General features: G+C 39.3%; 2 protein-coding genes across 2 annotated transcripts; both read left to right on the top strand.

Annotated features, from left to right (window-relative positions):
- The first annotated feature begins 10,014 nt into the window (after window positions 1–10,014).
- oxsm (3-oxoacyl-ACP synthase, mitochondrial) lies at window positions 10,015–13,713 on the top strand. The gene is made up of 3 exons (XM_062990819.1): window positions 10,015–10,067; window positions 11,946–12,958; window positions 13,043–13,713. The coding sequence occupies exons 2-3, from the start codon at window positions 11,976–11,978 to the stop codon at window positions 13,443–13,445; spliced, it is 1,386 nt and encodes a 461-aa protein (XP_062846889.1). The 5' UTR covers window positions 10,015–10,067; window positions 11,946–11,975; the 3' UTR covers window positions 13,446–13,713.
- Window positions 13,714–16,190: 2,477 nt separating this feature from the next.
- Window positions 16,191–20,688, top strand: cfap20 (cilia and flagella associated protein 20). The gene is made up of 7 exons (XM_063015125.1): window positions 16,191–16,262; window positions 16,546–16,762; window positions 17,590–17,669; window positions 18,196–18,307; window positions 18,537–18,725; window positions 19,202–19,309; window positions 20,608–20,688. Exons 2-7 carry the CDS (start codon window positions 16,679–16,681, stop codon window positions 20,611–20,613), a joined length of 579 nt encoding a protein of 192 aa, XP_062871195.1. The 5' UTR covers window positions 16,191–16,262; window positions 16,546–16,678; the 3' UTR covers window positions 20,614–20,688.
- Window positions 20,689–21,523: the final 835 nt, after the last annotated feature.

Here is a 21,523-nt window from a genome sequence, read left to right as displayed (position 1 = left end):
TTAAAAACTCCAGCAGCACTGCTGTGTCTGATCCACTCTTACCAGCACAACACACACCAAAACACCAGCAACATGTCAGTATCACTGCAGTGCTGAGAATGATCCACCACCCAAATAATACATGCTGCGTAGTGGTCCTGTGGGGGTCCTGACCATTAAAGAACAGCATGAAAGAGGGCCAACAAAGCATGCAGAGAAACAGATGGACAGTAATTGTAGAGCTACAAAGTGCTTCTGTATGGTAAGTGGAGCTGATCAAATGGACAGTGAGTGTGGAAACAAGGAGGCGGTTTTAATGTTTTGGCTGATCGGTGTATAATTGACTAGTACTCTATCCTTTTCCAGACTAATAGTTGTTTTTTAGGTGTCGCCAAAGCAGATCTGGTCTGCATACCAGACTTGCCACAGTTTTACACAGGATGCCCTCCTATTTTTATCTGGGCTTGGGGCTGGCACTGACAGCACACTGACAAGTGCAGATCCCACTGTTCAGACTGTTTTGGTCATTCCATCCCATCATTCGAACATAATGTCTGTGCAGACGCCTGATCGACTGATAGCACTGCTGAGATTCAAAATGCTGTATCCTCAGATGTTAGTGATAGAGGACTTGTGTGGTTACCCTGGATTTTTAGATGTTAGTGATAGAGGGCTTGTGTGGTTACCCTGGATTTTTAGATGTTAGTGATAGAGGGCTTGTGTGGTTACCCTGGATTTTTAGATGTTAGTGATAGAGGGCTTGTGTGGTTACCCTGGATTTTTGTGGTTACCCTGGATTTTTAGATGTTAGTGATAGAGGACTTGTGTGGTTACCCTGGATTTTTAGATGTTAGTGATAGAGGGCTTGTGTGGTTACCCTGGATTTTTAGATGTTAGTGATAGAGGGCTTGTGTGGTTACCCTGGATTTTTAGATGTTAGTGATAGAGGGCTTGTGTGGTTACCCTGGATTTTTAGATGTTAGTGATAGAGGACTTGTGTGGTTACCCTGGATTTTTAGATGTTAGTGATAGAGGACTTGTGTGGTTACCCTGGATTTTTAGATGTTAGTGATAGAGGGCTTGTGTGGTTACCCTGGATTTTTAGATGTTAGTGATAGAGGACTTGTGTGGTTACCCTGGATTTTTAGATGTTAGTGATAGAGGGCTTGTGTGGTTACCCTGGATTTTTAGATGTTAGTGATAGAGGACTTGTGTGGTTACCCTGGATTTTTAGATGTTAGTGATAGAGGACTTGTGTGGTTACCCTGGATTTTTAGATGTTAGTGATAGAGGGCTTGTGTGGTTACCCTGGATTTTTAGATGTTAGTGATAGAGGGCTTGTGTGGTTACCCTGGATTTTTAGATGTTAGTGATAGAGGACTTGTGTGGTTACCCTGGATTTTTAGATGTTAGTGATAGAGGGCTTGTGTGGGTACCCTGGATTTTTAGATGTTAGTGATAGAGGGCTTGTGTGGTTACCCTGGATTTTTAGATGTTAGTGATAGAGGGCTTGTGTGGTTACCCTGGATTTTTAGATGTTAGTGATAGAGGACTTTTGTGGTTACCCTGGATTTTTAGATGTTAGTGATAGAGGGCTTGTGTGGTTACCCTGGATTTTTAGATGTTAGTGATAGAGGACTTGTGTGGTTACCCTGGATTTTTAGATGTTAGTGATAGAGGACTTGTGTGGTTACCCTGGATTTTTAAATGTTAGTGATAAAGGGCTTGTGTGGTTACCCTGGATTTTTAGATGTTAGTGATAGAGGACTTGTGTGGTTACCCTGGATTTTCAGATGTTAGTGATAGAGGGCTTGTGTGGTTACCCTGGATTTTTAGATGTTAGTGATAGAGGACTTGTGTGGTTACCCTGGATTTTTAGATGTTAGTGATAGAGGACTTGTGTGGTTACCCTGGATTTTCAGATGTTAGTGATAAAGGGCTTGTGTGGTTACCCTGGATTTTTTGATGTTAGTGATAGAGGACTTGTGTGGTTACCCTGGATTTTTAGATGTTAGTGATAGAGGGCTTGTGTGGTTACCCTGGATTTTTAGATGTTAGTGATAGAGGACTTTTGTGGTTACCCTGGATTTTTAGATGTTAGTGATAGAGGACTTGTGTGGTTACCCTGGATTTTCAGATGTTAGTGATAGAGGGCTTGTGTGGTTACCCTGGATTTTTAGATGTTAGTGATAGAGGGCTTGTGTGGTTACCCTGGATTTTTAGATGTTAGTGATAGAGGGCTTGTGTGGTTACCCTGGATTTTTAGATGTTAGTGATAGAGGACTTGTGTGGTTACCCTGGATTTTTAGATGTTAGTGATAGAGGGCTTGTGTGGTTACCCTGGATTTTTAGATGTTAGTGATAGAGGACTTTTGTGGTTACCCTGGATTTTTAGATGTTAGTGATAGAGGGCTTGTGTGGGTACCCTGGATTTTTAGATGTTAGTGATAGAGGACTTGTGTGGTTACCCTGGATTTTCAGATGTTAGTGATAGAGGACTTGTGTGGTTACCCTGGATTTTTAGATGTTAGTGATAGAGGACTTGAGTGGTTACCCTGGATTTTTAGATGTTAGTGATAGAGGGCTTGTGTGGTTACCCTGGATTTTTAGATGTTAGTGATAGAGGGCTTGTGTGGTTACCCTGGATTTTTAGATGTTAGTGATAGAGGGCTTGTGTGGTTACCCTGGATTTTTAGATGTTAGTGATAGAGGACTTGTGTGGTTACCCTGGATTTTTAGATGTTAGTGATAGAGGACTTTTGTGGTTACCCTGGATTTTTAGATGTTAGTGATAGAGGGCTTGTGTGGGTACCCTGGATTTTTAGATGTTAGTGATAGAGGACTTGTGTGGTTACCCTGGATTTTCAGATGTTAGTGATAGAGGACTTGTGTGGTTACCCTGGATTTTTAGATGTTAGTGATAGAGGACTTGTGTGGTTACCCTGGATTTTTAGATGTTAGTGATAGAGGGCTTGTGTGGTTACCCTGGATTTTTAGATGTTAGTGATAGAGGACTTGTGTGGTTACCCTGGATTTTTAGATGTTAGTGATAGAGGACTTGTGTGGTTACCCTGGATTTTTAGATGTTAGTGATAGAGGGCTTGTGTGGTTACCCTGGATTTTTAGATGTTAGTGATAGAGGACTTGTGTGGTTACCCTGGATTTTTAGATGTTAGTGATAGAGGACTTGTGTGGTTACCCTGGATTTTTAGATGTTAGTGATAGAGGGCTTGTGTGGTTACCCTGGATTTTTAGATGTTAGTGATAGAGGGCTTGTGTGGTTACCCTGGATTTTTAGATGTTAGTGATAGAGGACTTGTGTGGTTACCCTGGATTTTTAGATGTTAGTGATAGAGGGCTTGTGTGGGTACCCTGGATTTTTAGATGTTAGTGATAGAGGGCTTGTGTGGTTACCCTGGATTTTTAGATGTTAGTGATAGAGGGCTTGTGTGGTTACCCTGGATTTTTAGATGTTAGTGATAGAGGACTTTTGTGGTTACCCTGGATTTTTAGATGTTAGTGATAGAGGGCTTGTGTGGTTACCCTGGATTTTTAGATGTTAGTGATAGAGGACTTGTGTGGTTACCCTGGATTTTTAGATGTTAGTGATAGAGGACTTGTGTGGTTACCCTGGATTTTTAAATGTTAGTGATAAAGGGCTTGTGTGGTTACCCTGGATTTTTAGATGTTAGTGATAGAGGACTTGTGTGGTTACCCTGGATTTTCAGATGTTAGTGATAGAGGGCTTGTGTGGTTACCCTGGATTTTTAGATGTTAGTGATAGAGGACTTGTGTGGTTACCCTGGATTTTTAGATGTTAGTGATAGAGGACTTGTGTGGTTACCCTGGATTTTCAGATGTTAGTGATAAAGGGCTTGTGTGGTTACCCTGGATTTTTTGATGTTAGTGATAGAGGACTTGTGTGGTTACCCTGGATTTTTAGATGTTAGTGATAGAGGGCTTGTGTGGTTACCCTGGATTTTTAGATGTTAGTGATAGAGGACTTTTGTGGTTACCCTGGATTTTTAGATGTTAGTGATAGAGGACTTGTGTGGTTACCCTGGATTTTCAGATGTTAGTGATAGAGGGCTTGTGTGGTTACCCTGGATTTTTAGATGTTAGTGATAGAGGGCTTGTGTGGTTACCCTGGATTTTTAGATGTTAGTGATAGAGGGCTTGTGTGGTTACCCTGGATTTTTAGATGTTAGTGATAGAGGACTTGTGTGGTTACCCTGGATTTTTAGATGTTAGTGATAGAGGGCTTGTGTGGTTACCCTGGATTTTTAGATGTTAGTGATAGAGGACTTTTGTGGTTACCCTGGATTTTTAGATGTTAGTGATAGAGGGCTTGTGTGGGTACCCTGGATTTTTAGATGTTAGTGATAGAGGACTTGTGTGGTTACCCTGGATTTTCAGATGTTAGTGATAGAGGACTTGTGTGGTTACCCTGGATTTTTAGATGTTAGTGATAGAGGACTTGAGTGGTTACCCTGGATTTTTAGATGTTAGTGATAGAGGGCTTGTGTGGTTACCCTGGATTTTTAGATGTTAGTGATAGAGGGCTTGTGTGGTTACCCTGGATTTTTAGATGTTAGTGATAGAGGGCTTGTGTGGTTACCCTGGATTTTTAGATGTTAGTGATAGAGGACTTGTGTGGTTACCCTGGATTTTTAGATGTTAGTGATAGAGGACTTTTGTGGTTACCCTGGATTTTTAGATGTTAGTGATAGAGGGCTTGTGTGGGTACCCTGGATTTTTAGATGTTAGTGATAGAGGACTTGTGTGGTTACCCTGGATTTTCAGATGTTAGTGATAGAGGACTTGTGTGGTTACCCTGGATTTTTAGATGTTAGTGATAGAGGACTTGTGTGGTTACCCTGGATTTTTAGATGTTAGTGATAGAGGGCTTGTGTGGTTACCAAGCACCCTTTTACCAACTTATTAATTATGGCATGGTTATTCTGTTTAAAATTCAAAGTGAATGCTTGATTTATGGTCATGTTTAAGCAAGGGGGGTGGGGTATATTCCACGGGGCTGTTTAAAATCAAGACTGTGTTTAATTAGTTACATATGGGTAACTGAATGTTGAGAAATGATGGATAACTTTGAAAGGCTTAGTTACTTAAACATGCGAAAATATGTTTTACAAAATGTTTTCTTTGTATTATGTTTCGTTTAATGTTTAATGATGCGAAATAGCTTTTCATTCTTGCATTAATAATACTGCAGCAGTTTGGCAGTAGTAAAATAGCAAGTAGGATGTTGTTTATGACCAGCAAGGATTGTAAACCACCCTGGCATTCACGATTAAGGAAACTAAAAGAACCAACATGTGGAAAACATGATGCATTTCGTCATCCATAGCTCTGCCTTTTCTCCATCGACTCTGCTTATGCACAGCATCGCAAGAATTGCAAAGCACCTCCATATGACATATAGACAAAAAACAGCTGGCAGAGTGTATTAACACAGGCATGAAACTGCAGTGCATTTGTGTATATATGTGTATAATATTACACATATATATCAATTCCATTGCAGTTACCACCTCAAACTTATAAAGCTTGCACAAATTACTCCTGCAAAAGAGAACAAAACAAACATCTCTCCATGTGAGCAAAGTGTGCTGTCATGGCAACCTAGCGAATGTGAGGACTTTTGGCAGGCTTACTAAATAAAAACACATTGCAGGGGTCAAAGCTTAAAACGCTACAGCCCAGGGGGGTTAAACAATAGAAGTGAAATAATTAAAAAAATACCAGTTACAGAATAACTTTAGTTTACAGACAGAACCTCTGTAGATGAAACCTTTAGTTAAAAGTACACTACATGGTCATTTTTTAAAACCTAACATCCAGACATCACTTTCAAGACATTAATATGAGCTGGTCTTTCTTTTTCTTCACCATTCTGCCAGCAGATTTTGAAACATGATATTTTGAGTTCAGCCACAAGAGCCATAGTAAGGCTGAGCACTGATGTTGGCAGATAGCCACCAATCAGTCATAACATTAAAACCACCTCCTTGTTTCTACACTCACTGTCCTTTTTATCAGCTCCACTTACCACATAGGAGCACTTTGTAGTTCAACAATTACTTACTGTGGTCCATCTGTTTCTCTGCATGCTTTGTTAGCCCCCTTTCATGCTGTTCTTCAATGGTCAGGACTCTATCAGGCCATTATTTAGGTGGTGGATCATTCTCAGCACTGCAGTGACACTGACATGGTGGTGGTGTGTTAGTGTGTGTTGTGCTTGTATAAGTGGATAAGACACAGCAATGCTGATGGAGTTTTTAAACACCTCACTGTCACTGCTGGACTGAGAATAGTCCACCAACCAAAAACATCCAGCCAACAGCGCCCTGTGGGCAGCGTCCTGTGACCACTGATTAAGGTCTAGAAGATAAGCGATTGTCTCTGACTTTACATCTACAAGGTGGACTAACTAGGTAGGAGTGTCTAATAGAGTGGACAGTGAGTGGACACAGTATTTAAAAAATCCATCAGCATTGCTGTGTCTGATCCACTCATACCAGCACAACACACACAAACACACCACCACCATGTCAGTGTCACTGCAGTGCTGAGAATGATCCACCACCTAAATAACACCTACTCTGTAGTGGTTCTGGGAGAGTCCTGACCATTGAAGAACAGCATGAAAGGGGGCTAACAAAGCATGCAAAGAAACAGATGAACTACAGTTAGTAATTGTAGAACTACAAAGTGCTTCTATATGGTAAGTGGAGCTGATAACATGGACAGTGAGTGTAAAAACAAGGAGGTGGTTATAATGTTATGGCTGATTAGTGTATATGGCATAATATAGCATGACCATCAATCTAGAGAATATCTAGCTTGTACTTTACAGCACTTCAGTTCATGCTTGGAATTGCACATAGTGATCATAGCCTCACAAGTACAATCCATTCTAGTGCCAGCATTTGAATGTGTTGATTACATGGTTGTGTGATATTGAAATGTTAATTATAAGTATGAAATGCTGGATGACTCATTGATGCGTTTGTGGTGAAATATTGGTAGGCCGGCCACTCCTGGGAAGGTTCACCACTGTTTCTAGTTTTCAACGTTTGTGAATTATGGCTCTCGGTGTGGTTTACTGAAGTCCCAGAGCCTTAGCATGTCTTTGTAACCCTCTTCAGATTTGACTGACTTTGTAACCCTTTCCAGATTTGACTGACTTTGTTTTGTAACTGTATTTGAATCTCTTTAGTATGTGGCACCATATGCTAATTTTTGAGTCTTTGGTGTTTGGTTAAAACTTGTTTGGAAATAATTGGGGATTGAATGAGACCTGTAAACATATACAGTATGTGTCTTGTTGGGCAGTTTTTGTTTATAAGAATAAAGAGACAAACAGAGGTAGACAAAAACTAGAAACATGTACCAATATGTTACTTTCACTGACCATAGAATACTAGGGTCAGATTTTGGCTTCAAAACAGTTGCAAAGTCCTTAATGATTAATAGTGTGATGCTAAAGCATTCTTTCATAAATTCTCCCAGGCATGAAGGAGGAAGAGATACACTTTACAGTAAGTGCTTCTGAATTTCCCTTAAATGACAAGCAGTTTTTAAATCAGGTGACTGTGAGGGTCATGTGAGGGTCACATCCTTTTTTTCTCCCAACATAGAATTATTCAGAAGTGAAGTGTCTCATAAGTGACTCATCAGCCTACATTACTTTCATTGCTCAGGAGTCAAGGCTTGTGCTCCTTACACCAAGTTATGTGTCTTTGTACTTTGGCTTTTCATTCAAAAGGCTTCTGAAATAATAGATAGATAGATAGATAGATAGATAGATAGATAGATAGATAGATAGATAGATAGATAGATAGATAGATAGATAGATAGATAGATAGATAGATAGATAGATAGACAGACAGACAGACAGACAGACAGATCAATGTATTAATCCCAAAGGAAAAGTCAGTTATTACAGCAGCTCAAGGTACATTAAAATCAAAACTATTAAAGTACTACTGTACAATACTATGTAACTGAATACATACGTATAATAAAGAAATGTAAAATGTAATATAATAAACTATCATGAAAGTGTCCTCTGTAGTAAGCATTAACAGATGTTTAATGTACAGTACTGTGTGGGTGAATAAATAGAATAAAGAAATGTAATATGTAATATAATAAACTATTGTGAAAATGTTCTTTGTAGTAAGTATTAACAGATGTGCAAATCTAGCTTTGTAAAAGTTTTGGTTATTATTCTTGCGGCTTTAATAACCAAACGATCATGATAAGTGCAATATATTCTCAGTCATTGAGTACTGGCATGCAATTATGTTCACTTAGTTACATTAACTTACTTTCAAGTCAAGCTGTTTCAGTTAACAATATGACATGGTTGTTGCACCATGGTCCTCTGCGTTGTCAAACTTGAGGCTGTTTTAGTATAAATTACTGTGATCAGCATTTCTCCTGTAAGAACACTGTACCAAGGTACTTTTTTTTTAAAGATATCCTTCATTTCAAGGCCACTGCCCAGCTTCTACCTTCAGCTGTCCTGGCCTGCCACCAGGAGGTTAAAACATAGATGAGCAGCAACTTTACTGAGTAAGAAAAGCAACTCTAAGCAACTCTTCCTACTACTTTTCTTCCTACTGCTCATGTAACTGACGTGTTTAATAATAATAATAATAATAATAATAATAATAATAATAATAATAATAATAATAATAATAAAATCTAAATAAATAATGTATGCAATATTCATGGTTTACCAACACATCATCCTGGTCCGTGAGGAGATCAGTGAAATAATAATAATAATAATAATAATAATAATAATAATAAAATCAAAATAAATAATGCATGTAATATTCATGTTTTACCAACACATGATCCTGCTCAGTGATGCAGTCAGTGAAATAATAATAGTAATAATAATAATAATAATAATAATAAAATCAAAATAAATAATGCATGTAATATTCATGTTTTACCAACACATGATCCTGCTCAGTGATGCAGTCAGTGAAATAATAATAGTAATAATAATAATAATAATAATAATAATAATAATAAAATCAAAATAAATAATGCATGTAATATTCATGTTTTACCAACACATGATCCTGCTCAGTGATGCAGTCAGTGAAATAATAATAGTAATAATAATAATAATAATAATAATAATAATAATAAAATCAAAATAAATAATGCATGTAATATTCATGTTTTACCAACACATGATCCTGCTCAGTGATGCAGTCAGTGAAATAATAATAGTAATAATAATAATAATAATAATAATAATAATAATAATAAAATCAAAATAAATAATGCATGTAATATTCATGTTTTACCAACACATGATCCTGCTCAGTGATGTGGTCAGTGGAAAAAAAAAAAAAAAAAAAAAAAAAATAAATAAATAATAATAATAATAATAATATCAAAATAATTAATGAAATCAAAATTAATAACCCCAAACACCCCGAACAGGACGCCAATCCATTGTAGGGCCAGAAACAGCCAGTCATGTCTGCATGTTAGACCCCCAACCGGCTGAAAGCACAGCTGGGGATTCGAACCATGGGTTCTGTGTTGGTGGGTTAGCGCAATTCACCTCTGTATAAGCAAAGCTCAGTTTGCAATACTTTTATAAAAACTGTAATAGTGGCAACACAGTGATTTAATAGGTATTGTGGCTGCCTTGTAGGTCAAGGGTTTTAGGGCTTGGGTTTAAACTTGGCATCTGCTCACATTTCTTATATAATTTATATTTGTATTCGGAAGATTATTTGATGCCCTGTAATTTTTGAAAGTGTACAACGTGCTCTGTATGAAGCGGTTAGTGTATAAATCAATGAAGGAAGGAATGCAAATAACAGAATTTTGCTTCATTTATGCCTCAGGTTTAGACTTTTATTTTGACATGGATTAGTACGTTTGTAAATTTTCGGGTTCCGTCCTAAACCACATACTATTCTACTAAATAGGCACTATACTAGATTGCTAGTCTGTAGAAGGCGAAGTATTTTGGCATAGTGTAGTAAGGAGGTTTGGGACGGAAGCACTGGATTATTTTCACGTTAACAGAGGTAAGTAGTTGATTTATCCTATGTAAGAAGGTACCAGTGCAGCTGATACAGTGTGACCTGTGGATATTCGTACCCTGTTAAATGTACCCAACATACCAACTGTATAAAGCTTAAACCTTAGAGCATTCATGTACACTCGCTAATTAAGTCATCCATTAAAACTGACCACCACCGCAACACTGACCAGCTATTACTTGGGGATGGACTGTAGGTGTAGAATTAAAGAGCATAGCTAAACTGTTGTAATTCAGTTTTTATGTTTGTGTTGGTCAACCTGACATAAGATGCTAGAGTGGCTGACTTAGAGCTCCATGGTTCTTGGGTTCCAGGGTTCCAGGTCCTGGGTTTACTGGGTTTACTCATGGTTTACTCATTTAATCATGAGTAAAATGAAGTAAAGCTTGTACATGCATGACATATGAGTTTGTTCTCTTACATGCACCTTCTGTTACCGTTCCAAATACTGTATTAGATATGAATTTCATTGATGTATTATGTGGTGGGTCTGTCAGTAAACTAGTCAATAAATTCCTTTAACTGATACAATATCTATCTGTCTGTCTGTCTGTCTGTTTATATATAAGTTTACAGTTGTAGCTAACTGAGGGTTAGGGGCCTTGCTCAGGGACAAAACAGCCACCAACAGGCAACCTTTTGGTGGTGGGGCTTGAACCAGTGACCTTCTGATTACTTGTCCTACACCTTAACCACTGCGCTTACCACTATTTGATTGACTATGTGCTATATGTTTAATGTTGGGCAGGGGAGACACGGTTGCTCAGTGGGTAGCACTGACGCCTCACAGCAAGAAGGTCTGGCTTCTTTCTATTTGGAGTTTGCATGTTCTCCCCATGTCTGTGTGGGTTTCCTCCGGGTGCTCCGGTTTCATCCCACAGTCCAAAGACGTGCAAGTGAGGTAAATTGGAGATACAAAATTGGCCATGTCTGTGTTTGACATTTAACTTGTGAACTGATGAACCTTGTGTAATGAGTAACTACCGTTTCTGTCATGAATGTAACCAAAGTGTAAAACATATGAATAATGTTAGGCTGTTTTAGGCTGAAAAATTGACCATGTACAAATGCATGTTTATTTTTTTAGTAAATGAAGTTTTTTTTTTGTTTTTCTTAACTTCAAGGTTTGCCAGGCTTGGCACTGGTCCCATTTGAACCTGCTGAATTGCCTTTGCCAAAAACAATAAGGAACAGGGTTACCAGGACATTCTAAATGTTTTCCTAATGTATCCTGATTTTAATCGGATGCATTACCGAATACATTCCAAACTTTATATTCTGTATTCAGCCATAAATATTAAGTATAAGTAAAATATAAGTTTTCTGAAGTTTGCTGAAAATGGTCCACCACCCACATATCTGGTTAGCTGAGTTCCTACGGTGGCCCATAAGAGTTCGAGTTCAAGAGAGGCTTCACTGTCATTTCAGCTATATACAAGTACATATTGAAATGAAACAACATTCCTCCAGGACCAGGATGCAACACAGAACAAAAATTGCAAGACAACACAATACATAGTGTAGATAAACAACAGTACAATAAATACAAAATACATTATTTCTCATCTAAAACAGTAGACGAGTAGACTAGAGACAAGTGTAGTGATGTCAGTACATGGTACTGAGTAAATGATAGGTGAGGGGGGAAAAAATCAGATATACAAATAGCAGCAGAGATATAAAATAATAAGGTGCAATAGAAATATTGTGCAAAGATGCAGGTAATATAGTCACTAAGTAGTTGTATGTGTTGAAGTTGTCAGAGTCCAGGGAACAGACTGTGTTGGTTGTGTGTGTGGTCGTGTGTGAATTGTGAAGGTTATTAATATGCTTTAAATTTGTTTATGTATTTCTTTATTTCAGTTACAATTTCCAGGATCACAGTGGGGAGAAATGTTTTTGCCATGTTGGCAGAGATTGCCAGTGAGGCAGCATGGCAGATTTATTTTCTACACTCGGACCTTCAGCAGTGTAGGATCTGAGAGGGATAACACAAACTCTAGCATTAGTAACCTTAGAAGAGTTGTCATCACTGGAATTGGACTTGTTTCACCACTCGGGACAGGGACTTCTTTACCCTGGAAGCGTCTGATTGCAGGAGAGAGTGGTTTAGTGGCACTGGACCCGGATGAATACAAATCAGTGCCGTGTAAAGTAGCAGCTCGAGTTCCGAGAGGAGATGCTGAAGGTGAGTTCCAAGAAGAAGCATTTGCTTCACGGGGAGAGATCAACAGCATGTCACAAGCCACAGTTATGGCCCTTGGTGCTGCTCAGCTGGCCCTGCAGGATTGTGGGTGGCATCCCAGTGGTCATGAAGAGCAGCTAAGCACAGGTGTGGCTGTAGGTATGGGCATGGTGCCTTTGGAGGAGATCGCTAGTACTGCTGCTGCCTTTCATACGCGTGGCTACAGCAAAGTGAGCCCATTCTTCGTCCCACGCATTTTGGTCAATATGGCTGCTGGACACATTAGCATCAAGCACAAGTTGAAGGGCCCCAACCATGCTGTTTCCACAGCCTGCACCACAGGGGCACACGCTATTGGAGATGCCAGCCGTTTTATTGCTCATGGAGATGCCATAGCAATGGTTGCTGGTGGCACTGAGGCTTGCATCAGCCCTCTCTCTATAGCAGGCTTTGCTCGAGCCCGGGCACTTAGTACCAACTGGAACCAGCAGCCCAAGTTGGCGTCTCGCCCCTTTCACCCGGAGAGGGAGGGCTTTGTGATGGGTGAAGGGGCAGCTGTGCTCGTTCTGGAGGAGTATAGCCATGCTGTTGAAAGAGGAGCGCGGATCTACGCTGAGGTGCTGGGCTACGGACTTTCAGGGGATGGCACTCACATCACAGCACCCTCTACGGATGGAGATGGTGCTTTCAGGTACTGGGCATCAAAAAATTGTATTTCTTTACTTTATAAAAGTATAAATATAATATGTATCGGTCTTGTCTTTGACTGCTACAGGTGCATGTCTGCTGCTCTCAGAAATGCTGGCGTAGCTCCATCAGATGTGACATACGTGAATGCCCATGCCACCTCCACACCACTTGGAGATGCTGCAGAGAATGCAGCCATAAAAAGACTTTTCCAGCAGCACTCACAATCCATCGCAGTTTCCTCAACTAAGGGGTCAACAGGGCACCTTCTTGGAGCAGCCGGGGCTCTTGAGGCAGCATTTACAGCGCTGGCTTGCTACCATGCTGTCCTACCCCCGACTCTGAACCTGGATCACACAGAGCCCGAGTTTGACCTAAACTATCTGCCCTGTGTTGCTCAGTCTTGGAGGACTCAAGCCAGAAGAATAGCCCTTACTAACTCATTTGGGTTTGGAGGCACAAATGCTTCTCTGTGTTTGGCCAGTGTTTAAAAAATGTTTTGACATGACTATTTTATTGCACTACAGTAGTTCTGAAGATGTATTTGTATGAGATAGGGGTGAATGCTTACGACTCTCCAAATTTCTTAATGATGTCACATTTGAGACAAAGTTTGCATGGAATAATTATTAATATTATATACAGCGTGCCCAGTAGAGAGGAACTTAATAGCTCAATGAATACCCATCTGCTTTTCATATAAACTACAATTCCAAAGTCAGGACAGTATGTGAAATGCTAATAAAAATATAAATTTTCTGTTGGCTTGTATCTATCTACAAACTGTACAAAAACATAATATTTGATGATTTTCTTCATTACATTGTTGGCTCTTGTAAATATATGTTAAATTCAAGTTTTATACCTGCAACATATTCAAAGAAAGTTGAGAAAGGGGGGTTTTACATTGTCTTTATTTTACCACAGTATTTTTAGAGGACAACAATTGATCCCATTTTCTGGGTAGCACTGTCGCCTCACAGCAAGAAGGTCCAGGGTTTGATCCCCAGACGGGGTGGTCCGGGTCCTTTCTGTGTGGAGTTTGCATGTTCTCCCCGTGTCTGCGTGGGTTTCCTCCGGGAGCTCCGGTTTTCTCCCACAGTCAGGGCTGGACTGGGAACAAAATTCAGCCCTGGACTTTTTTCTTGGCCAGCCCACTACAAGCACATCGCTCCACACATATCACTGCCCTATGTAGTGCACTATGTTGGACATGACATAATACAACTTTCACAAAAATAGTCCTTAAAACGGCTGGTTTAAAGCCCCCGGTATCCAACAGTAGCTTAGATAACTACTTATTAATCATTCAGTGACTTAAAAGAAATGTTTTGTACTGTTAGAAAGTACCCTAAGTAGGGCATAAGCGACATTTGAGATGGGCCCACAGTCTCTTCTTAAACGGCATTACTAATGAAGCAGAGGCGCTGGACTCTAACTACTGTATACCTTTTCTGCTCTTTGGCTATGCTGTAGTTCCTCACTGCCAAACAGGTTGTCCAGTTTCCTGCACTTTTCTGCATCTGCTTGCAGCTCTCTGAAGTTAGGGTGCCAGTACGACTGCAGTGAAGATTCACTTGGGTGGCCAGTTACAGCCATAATTCCCCTCGCCTCCAACCCTGCATCAGAAAGTTTCTGCACTGACAGTGGCATATTAATATGGAATAATGTGAGGTGGTCATAGGTGTGCGTATATCTGGGATTTTACAACGAATTCGAACGCGGCTCAGCCAATCAGATTTTACGACCGGACTTATCTTTTTATAATAAATATTTTTTTTTATTACGGTTTATCCTGGGGGAGGGACATTTCTGTGATTGACCAATGGACATGCAGTGAGGATACTGTGGCGGGCCAATGCACACTTCAGGATTATTAAGGAATATTTCAAACAGAATTTCTCTCTCAGCGGCCCACATACAGAGCGGCCCACCGGGAAAACTCCCGACCTGTGTGCCTTGCACGCATTGAAAAGCTGGAATAGGCTCCAGCACCAACAGCCCCCTTCCTGGTACCCTAATTGGATAAGCGGTTAGGAAAGTGAGTGAGTGGTCAACAATGCAGGGATTTGCCATCATATTTTGCCATTCATTTATTTATTCATTCATTGTCTATTTTACCACATCTTTATCCTATTCAGGGTCGTAGTGAGTCCAATTCACTGAGCGAAAGGTAGGAAACACCCCGGACAGGTTGCCAGTCCGTCACAGGGCAAACCAACACACACAGGGTGATTTTATAGCTTCAATTAACCCCACTGCATGTCTTTGGACTGGGGTGGAAACTGGAGCACAGCCACAGGAAAAACGTGGAAACTTCACATAGAAAAAACCCAGACTGTTCCCTTTGGGAATGTTGTAACGTATAAAATGTAGATTGTCATGTAGTCTGGAGGCACAAATGCCACTCTCTGTTGACAAAACAGATGGATTGATAAGTGTGGTTCAGAGAAGTGCACTTTTTATGCTTGGTGAGAGGAAACCAGAATACCCATAGGAAACCCACTCTCACATCATGCAAAATTCCTCACTAGCAAAGGCATACTAGTGTTTGGCACTGACTCTACTAGCTGTGTTAAGATGCTACCCTGAAATTAAATAGATACTTAAGATATGATAGCCTTTTATTATCCCACTGGGAGAAATGTGCCGTGTTACAGCAGCTTTTAGGAATAAAGAGATACTGTATGAAAAATGTTTATACATATATTTAAAAAAATAGAAATGTTATATAAAAATTACAAAAAATAAACAGTCCTTACAGGCTTTACTGATACTTAAAATGTAAAGTACCTAAATTATTCATTTAACTTAACTAATGAAATGAAACTAATACAGATTTCTAAAACAAAGACAGGTCTTGGGTTCGATCCCCAGGTGGGGCGGTCCGGGTCCTTTCTGTGTGGAGTTTGCATGTTCTCCCCGTGTCTGCGTGGGTTTACTCCGGGAGCTCCGGTTTTCTCCCACAGCACAGTCCAAAGACATGCAAGTGAGGTGAATTGAAGATACTAAATTGTCCATGACTGTGTTCGACATAACCTTGTGAACTGATGAGTAACTACCCTTTTTGTCATGAATGTAACCAAATAGTGTAAAACATGACGTTAAAATCCTAATAAACCATCAGACAAAACGAAGACATTACTTAGAAAACAAATCGCCCTAACTAGTGCACTACGCATTACACAGTACGTGATTTGGGACGTACTAGCCTAGGGACGTGACGTGATGCATCATGTTGCTATGCCAACCGGTGTGTCAACAATCAGGTCCGACGGGATAAAGCTTCGCGTTTTGTAGCTAAGCAGGTATAAATAACAAAGGCAGAGCATCGTGTGAGCTCTGTGTGCGGTGTTTTATTAGATATCTGTTGCAACATATACACGAATTAGCTTTAAATAACTTTAATACACGACGTTTTACTTATGAATGGTACTAAATGCGACATTTAAAAACGTGGAGACGCTTTTGATATAACTGAAACGAGAAAACGGACAGCCATCTAGTTCAGTCATCTGTTTCCAAACTGTACAGTTGAAAATAAACAATACGGTGGTTTTAAAGGAGATTTTATGTTATACATTTGCGTAGGTCGTGTTGTGGAACGATTGATCAGGACCGCTGTGAGTTTGTTGCTACACGGAAAGGTTTTTAGCACTGACCGCAGAGACTGAAGGCGGTGTAAACATATTTACACGCGTGTTTAGAATATAATCATCTAGTTATGTTCAAGAATACATTTCAAAGCGGATTCCTCTCCATTCTGTACAGTATCGGCAGCAAACCTCTTCAAATATGGGATAAAAAGGTAAGCACTAGATTTTACTGTAACTGATGAGTTTTAGTATGTCCTAATGGTACAGATTAGCCTAGAAGACGTCTTTTGACACACACACACACACACAGATATAAATAATAATATAAAATGAATAAAATATTTCTGCCTAGTTTATAGTGATTGGCTGTTTAAAATGAGCAGCAGGACAGAAGCTCTTCCTTCATCCCTCTGCAGCTATATTTATATCACACGTTTCCATGGAAACACGCAGCTGATGCAGTTATTTGTTAGTGTTTGATCAGGTTTAATATCAGTGCTATAATTTAAACACTATTAAAGCTTGTTTAGGTTGCCTGAGGGAGGAGGATGAGAGTCTAAAACGTTTAACGTGGCTTAATGTACTAAAACAACGACTTAGCAACACCAAACTTATTAATTTTATTGCAATTATTACTTATAGTAATAGTACTTATTACTGGTCATCAGTACTCTCTACTGCTGAAATGACAAACCTGTGTTTTGTTTTTAAGAAACATAAATGGACATATGATCTCAAATGCATCAACAAATGTGTGGGAAACATTTTTGAAACGTTTAACGACAATGTTCCTCAAAGAAAGATTGGAAGGGATTTGCATATTTCTCCTTCTACAGTGCATAATATCATTAAACGATTCAAGGAATTTCAGTGCATAGTTACATATTTCTGTCACTAGGGGGCCATTAGGATTAATGGACCACTGACCATAAAATACAAACGTCTATAGTGTTTGTTAGCACAGCATTATTTTTAGAACTGTTGTGATGTTGTGGGAGATGTAAAATACTACTTGTAGTTGTTACACTTTTTTTTGCAGGTGAGAAATGGACATATAAAGCGAATTACAGACAATGACATCCAATCTCTGGTGCTTGAGGTAGAGGGGACCAATGTCAGGTAACCATCACATTGAAGCATGTACAACTTCTCACTCACTCACTTTCTTAACCGCTTATCCAATTAGGGTCGTGGGTGCTGGAGCCTATCCCAGCTTTTCAATGGGCGCAAGGCACACAGTAACACCATGGACGGGACGCCAGTCCACCACAGGGCAGACACACATATGCACGCACCCATTCACCTATAGGGCAATTCAGTGTCTCCAGTTAACCTGACTGCATGTTTTTGGACTGTGGGAGGAAACCGGAGCTCCCGGATGAAACCCATGCAGACACAGTGAGAACATGCAGACTCCACACAGAAAGGACCCAGACCGCCCCGCCTGGGGATCGAACCCAGGAGCTTCTTGCTGTGAGGCGGCAGTGCTACCCACCGAGCCATCGTGCCGCCCATGTACAACTTCTTTGTAAAAAAAACAAAAAAGTTTTTTGTGCACTGTTAGCTAGAAATGGAAGCTAATTTTAATGACTTTACTCAAGTTTTATTGCGGTGTCTAAGATTTGTTTTAATCTTCCTTTCACAGCACAACCTACATCACATGCCCTGCAGACCCGAAGAAAACCCTTGGCATTAAACTTCCCTTCCTGGTGATGATCATTAAGAATCTCAAAAAGTATTTCACATTTGAAGTGCAGGTAGGAACATCTGGTGTTTTCTTGCAAATGTGTTTAGAAGAACATTTTATATAAGGACAAGTCATTTGTTTTTTTAGTTACACAAAAAGCAAACATAACTAAGCAGCATATTCTACACACCTATCCCTGGGAAACGAGTGTCCCATGCTGTACATTCTCATACACTAACATTATAAGCTGTAATATTTCATGACACTAACTAATCCACCTAATTTTTACTGTGTCTCAGGTGTTAGATGATAAAAATGTGCGACGGAGATTCAGAGCCAGTAACTACCAGAGCACCACACGTGTGAAGCCTTTCATCTGCACTATGCCCATGCGACTGGATGACGGCTGGAACCAGATCCAGTTCAACCTGTCAGACTTCACTCGAAGAGCTTATGGCACCAACTACATCGAAACACTCAGAGTACAGGTGCAAAGAAAAAACAGAACCAAAACATAGTTGCATGATGCAATGCATTCGTCATTTTATTTTTATGAACCGCTTGGTCAGGGTCACAATAAGTCAGGCTCCACCGATTAAAACTGAGCACTGACAAAAGAATACCATGGGCAGAAGGGAAATAAGAGTGCCCAGCATGCTCAATGTAAATAAATTCTAATTTAATTTATACAAGATGTACAAGGGGCCGACCCAAATGCAAAAGGGGGCGTTTGTGTACAAGTCATTTAATTATTTTTACCACCTAAAGGTCACGACCCAGGGTTTGAAAAACTCTGTCTTAAAGGAAGTAGCCATCTTGATATTGGGAAGGCTTAGTTAGTAAGTGAAAAAATATACAGTATTTTTAGTGCTTTTTGGAATTTATATACATGTTATACCAGCTGATTTAACAGCAATGTGGCACGTTATTTAGCAAAAATAATAATTGTCTTTATGATTTTCAGATCCATGCAAACTGTCGCATTAGGAGAGTGTATTTTTCTGACCGACTGTACTCAGAGGATGAGCTCCCAGCAGAGTTTAAACTGTATTTGCCGGTACAAAAAGCAAAGGTGAGTCCATGTAGAAGTGCATCACTAATACAAATCATTTTACTGGCAATTTCCCAGAAAGTAACTCACTTGTGGGTCAACACATACTGTACTGAACACTTTGTGTAACATGCTTAAACGCTGAAATGTAACCAAATACAAACCTTATTCTAAAAAAGTTGGGACAGTTTAGAAAAGGAAAAATGATCATTGTAATTGTAATAAATTATAATAATTTGCAAATCTTTAAAAACTGAAAGCAGTGCAAAGACAAGATATTTCATGTTTTATCTAGTCAACTTTATCACAGGGGCAAGGTGGCTTAGTGGGTAGCACTGTCGCCTCACAGCAAGAAGGTCCTAGGTTCGATCCCCAGGTGGGGCGGTCCGGGTCCTTTCTGTGTGGAGTTTGCATGTTCTCCCCGTGTCTGCGTGGGTTTCCTCCGGGTGCTCTGGTTTCCTCCCACAGTCCAAAGACATGCAAGTGAGGTGAATTGAAGATACTAAATTGTCCATGACTGTGTTCGATATAACCTTGTGAACTGATGAATCTTGTGTAATGAGTAACTACCGTTCCTGTCATGAATGTAACCAAAGGTGTAGAGCATGATGTTAAAATCCTAATAAACAAACAAACAGTGGCTAAGGTACTGAACTAGTGATCCTTACTTACATAAGTAGTCACATCCACAAACCTTTCAGTCTTACACTGCACTGCCCCTTTCCCAACTTTGAATGTCTTGCATGCATTGATTCAAGAATTAGCACATTTACAAAACATCATTACAGTACATCATTGTACTGTTTTTAATTAGCTGTAAAAGACATTTTACAAATCACTGCTTACTGGTTTTATTTGCATTTTATCTACTGTCGCACCGTTTTTGGATCTCAAGTCCAGCCTTGGCTTTGATGGGCATGAAATTAACCTTCAATCAGGAAAAAATCATTAAAAAATATAAATGATGAAGAAATAAAAGAGCTTTTAGTTTCAGTATCCAGTCTGTAATGTAGAATCATTCTTCGAGTGAATCAGTGATATTATTATTATTATTATTAGTATTAGCATAATTTGTTAAGCAAAGTAAAGTGAGGCCTTAATAAAAACAAATTTGAGCAGTGTTGGTCATGTATAAAAGGGAACAATCTGGTAAATTGCCCAGAAAAGCACAAAATTATCATTAAAGCTAACCAAGCTGTTCTGTATGTTTATCATGAACAACAATCACTTAAACTGGAACTGCAGTACAATATTAGGTTTGCCAGAGTTGATACAACTGATTCTTGATTTCGTCTTATTCTGCTTTTGTCTCTTTACAGCAGTGATGTGGCACCTCTGAACCATTCCTTCATTCCTTCAAACTGTTTTACCACCACATTAAATTTATTTTCAGGAACCTAGCATTGCTTTGTATATTTAACCTTATTTTGAAACAGTGTGATTAGTTTCTGTTTGTGTTCTCTGATGAATAAATGTTTTTATGCACCGTGAGTGAATTCAAAATTTAAAACTCTTGGTGACAGTTTAGCCAAAATTACAAATCATAGCCATTTGAAACTAGGTAATCCTGGCTAATGAACATACTCAGTGCAGATTGATTCAAGTGTGTTATAACATTTAACATAAAGCTATGAGCTTCTCTTTATGTACTGTGACTTTAAAAAAAATACTTTTTTGAATGTAAACAATTTTTTCACTTTTATTGGAAACACTTTACAGCTGTATGTTAAAGACAATCTATACGACTGAGGGCATTGTTATGAAAAGTGTTTCTCCTACATATCCCCCTATTCATATCTAGTTTAATTGTTAAGACTAGCTTTAATTTGTTTTACCACCTTTCCTGACAACTTTATTTGTTGGTCAACAAATATGAAGTATATGAAATTTGTGGATTAGCTTTAGTTTTCTGTTGCTTAAAAAGAATAAATGGGCCATTTTCTTGGTGTATGATTGAAGTGGAGAATTTCCACAAAACAAATCAGATCTAGTAAGCGCAAATCAAAGCACTTAACATAGATGACAGCTTAGTTCAGTTAATCATATAGAAGTGGAGACAATATAAAACTACAGCCACTCTGCCTATGTCAGGTCACGCTTTAACTATATTTTACAAACTTGTTGGAATAACTACTATGATTGCGGCGTTGACTGAAGGTGATGGGTAACCACAGAAGAAATATGAAACAATACGGTCCTCTGTTCATGCTGAGGCCCTTCATAAGAATGCACCAC

The sequence above is a fragment of the Trichomycterus rosablanca genome, chromosome 2 (assembly GCF_030014385.1).
Source record: "Trichomycterus rosablanca isolate fTriRos1 chromosome 2, fTriRos1.hap1, whole genome shotgun sequence".
Taxonomy (NCBI): Eukaryota; Metazoa; Chordata; class Actinopteri; order Siluriformes; family Trichomycteridae; genus Trichomycterus; species Trichomycterus rosablanca.
Note: the sequence above shows the minus strand (reverse complement) of the source record. Positions and strands in the feature narration are given on the sequence as shown.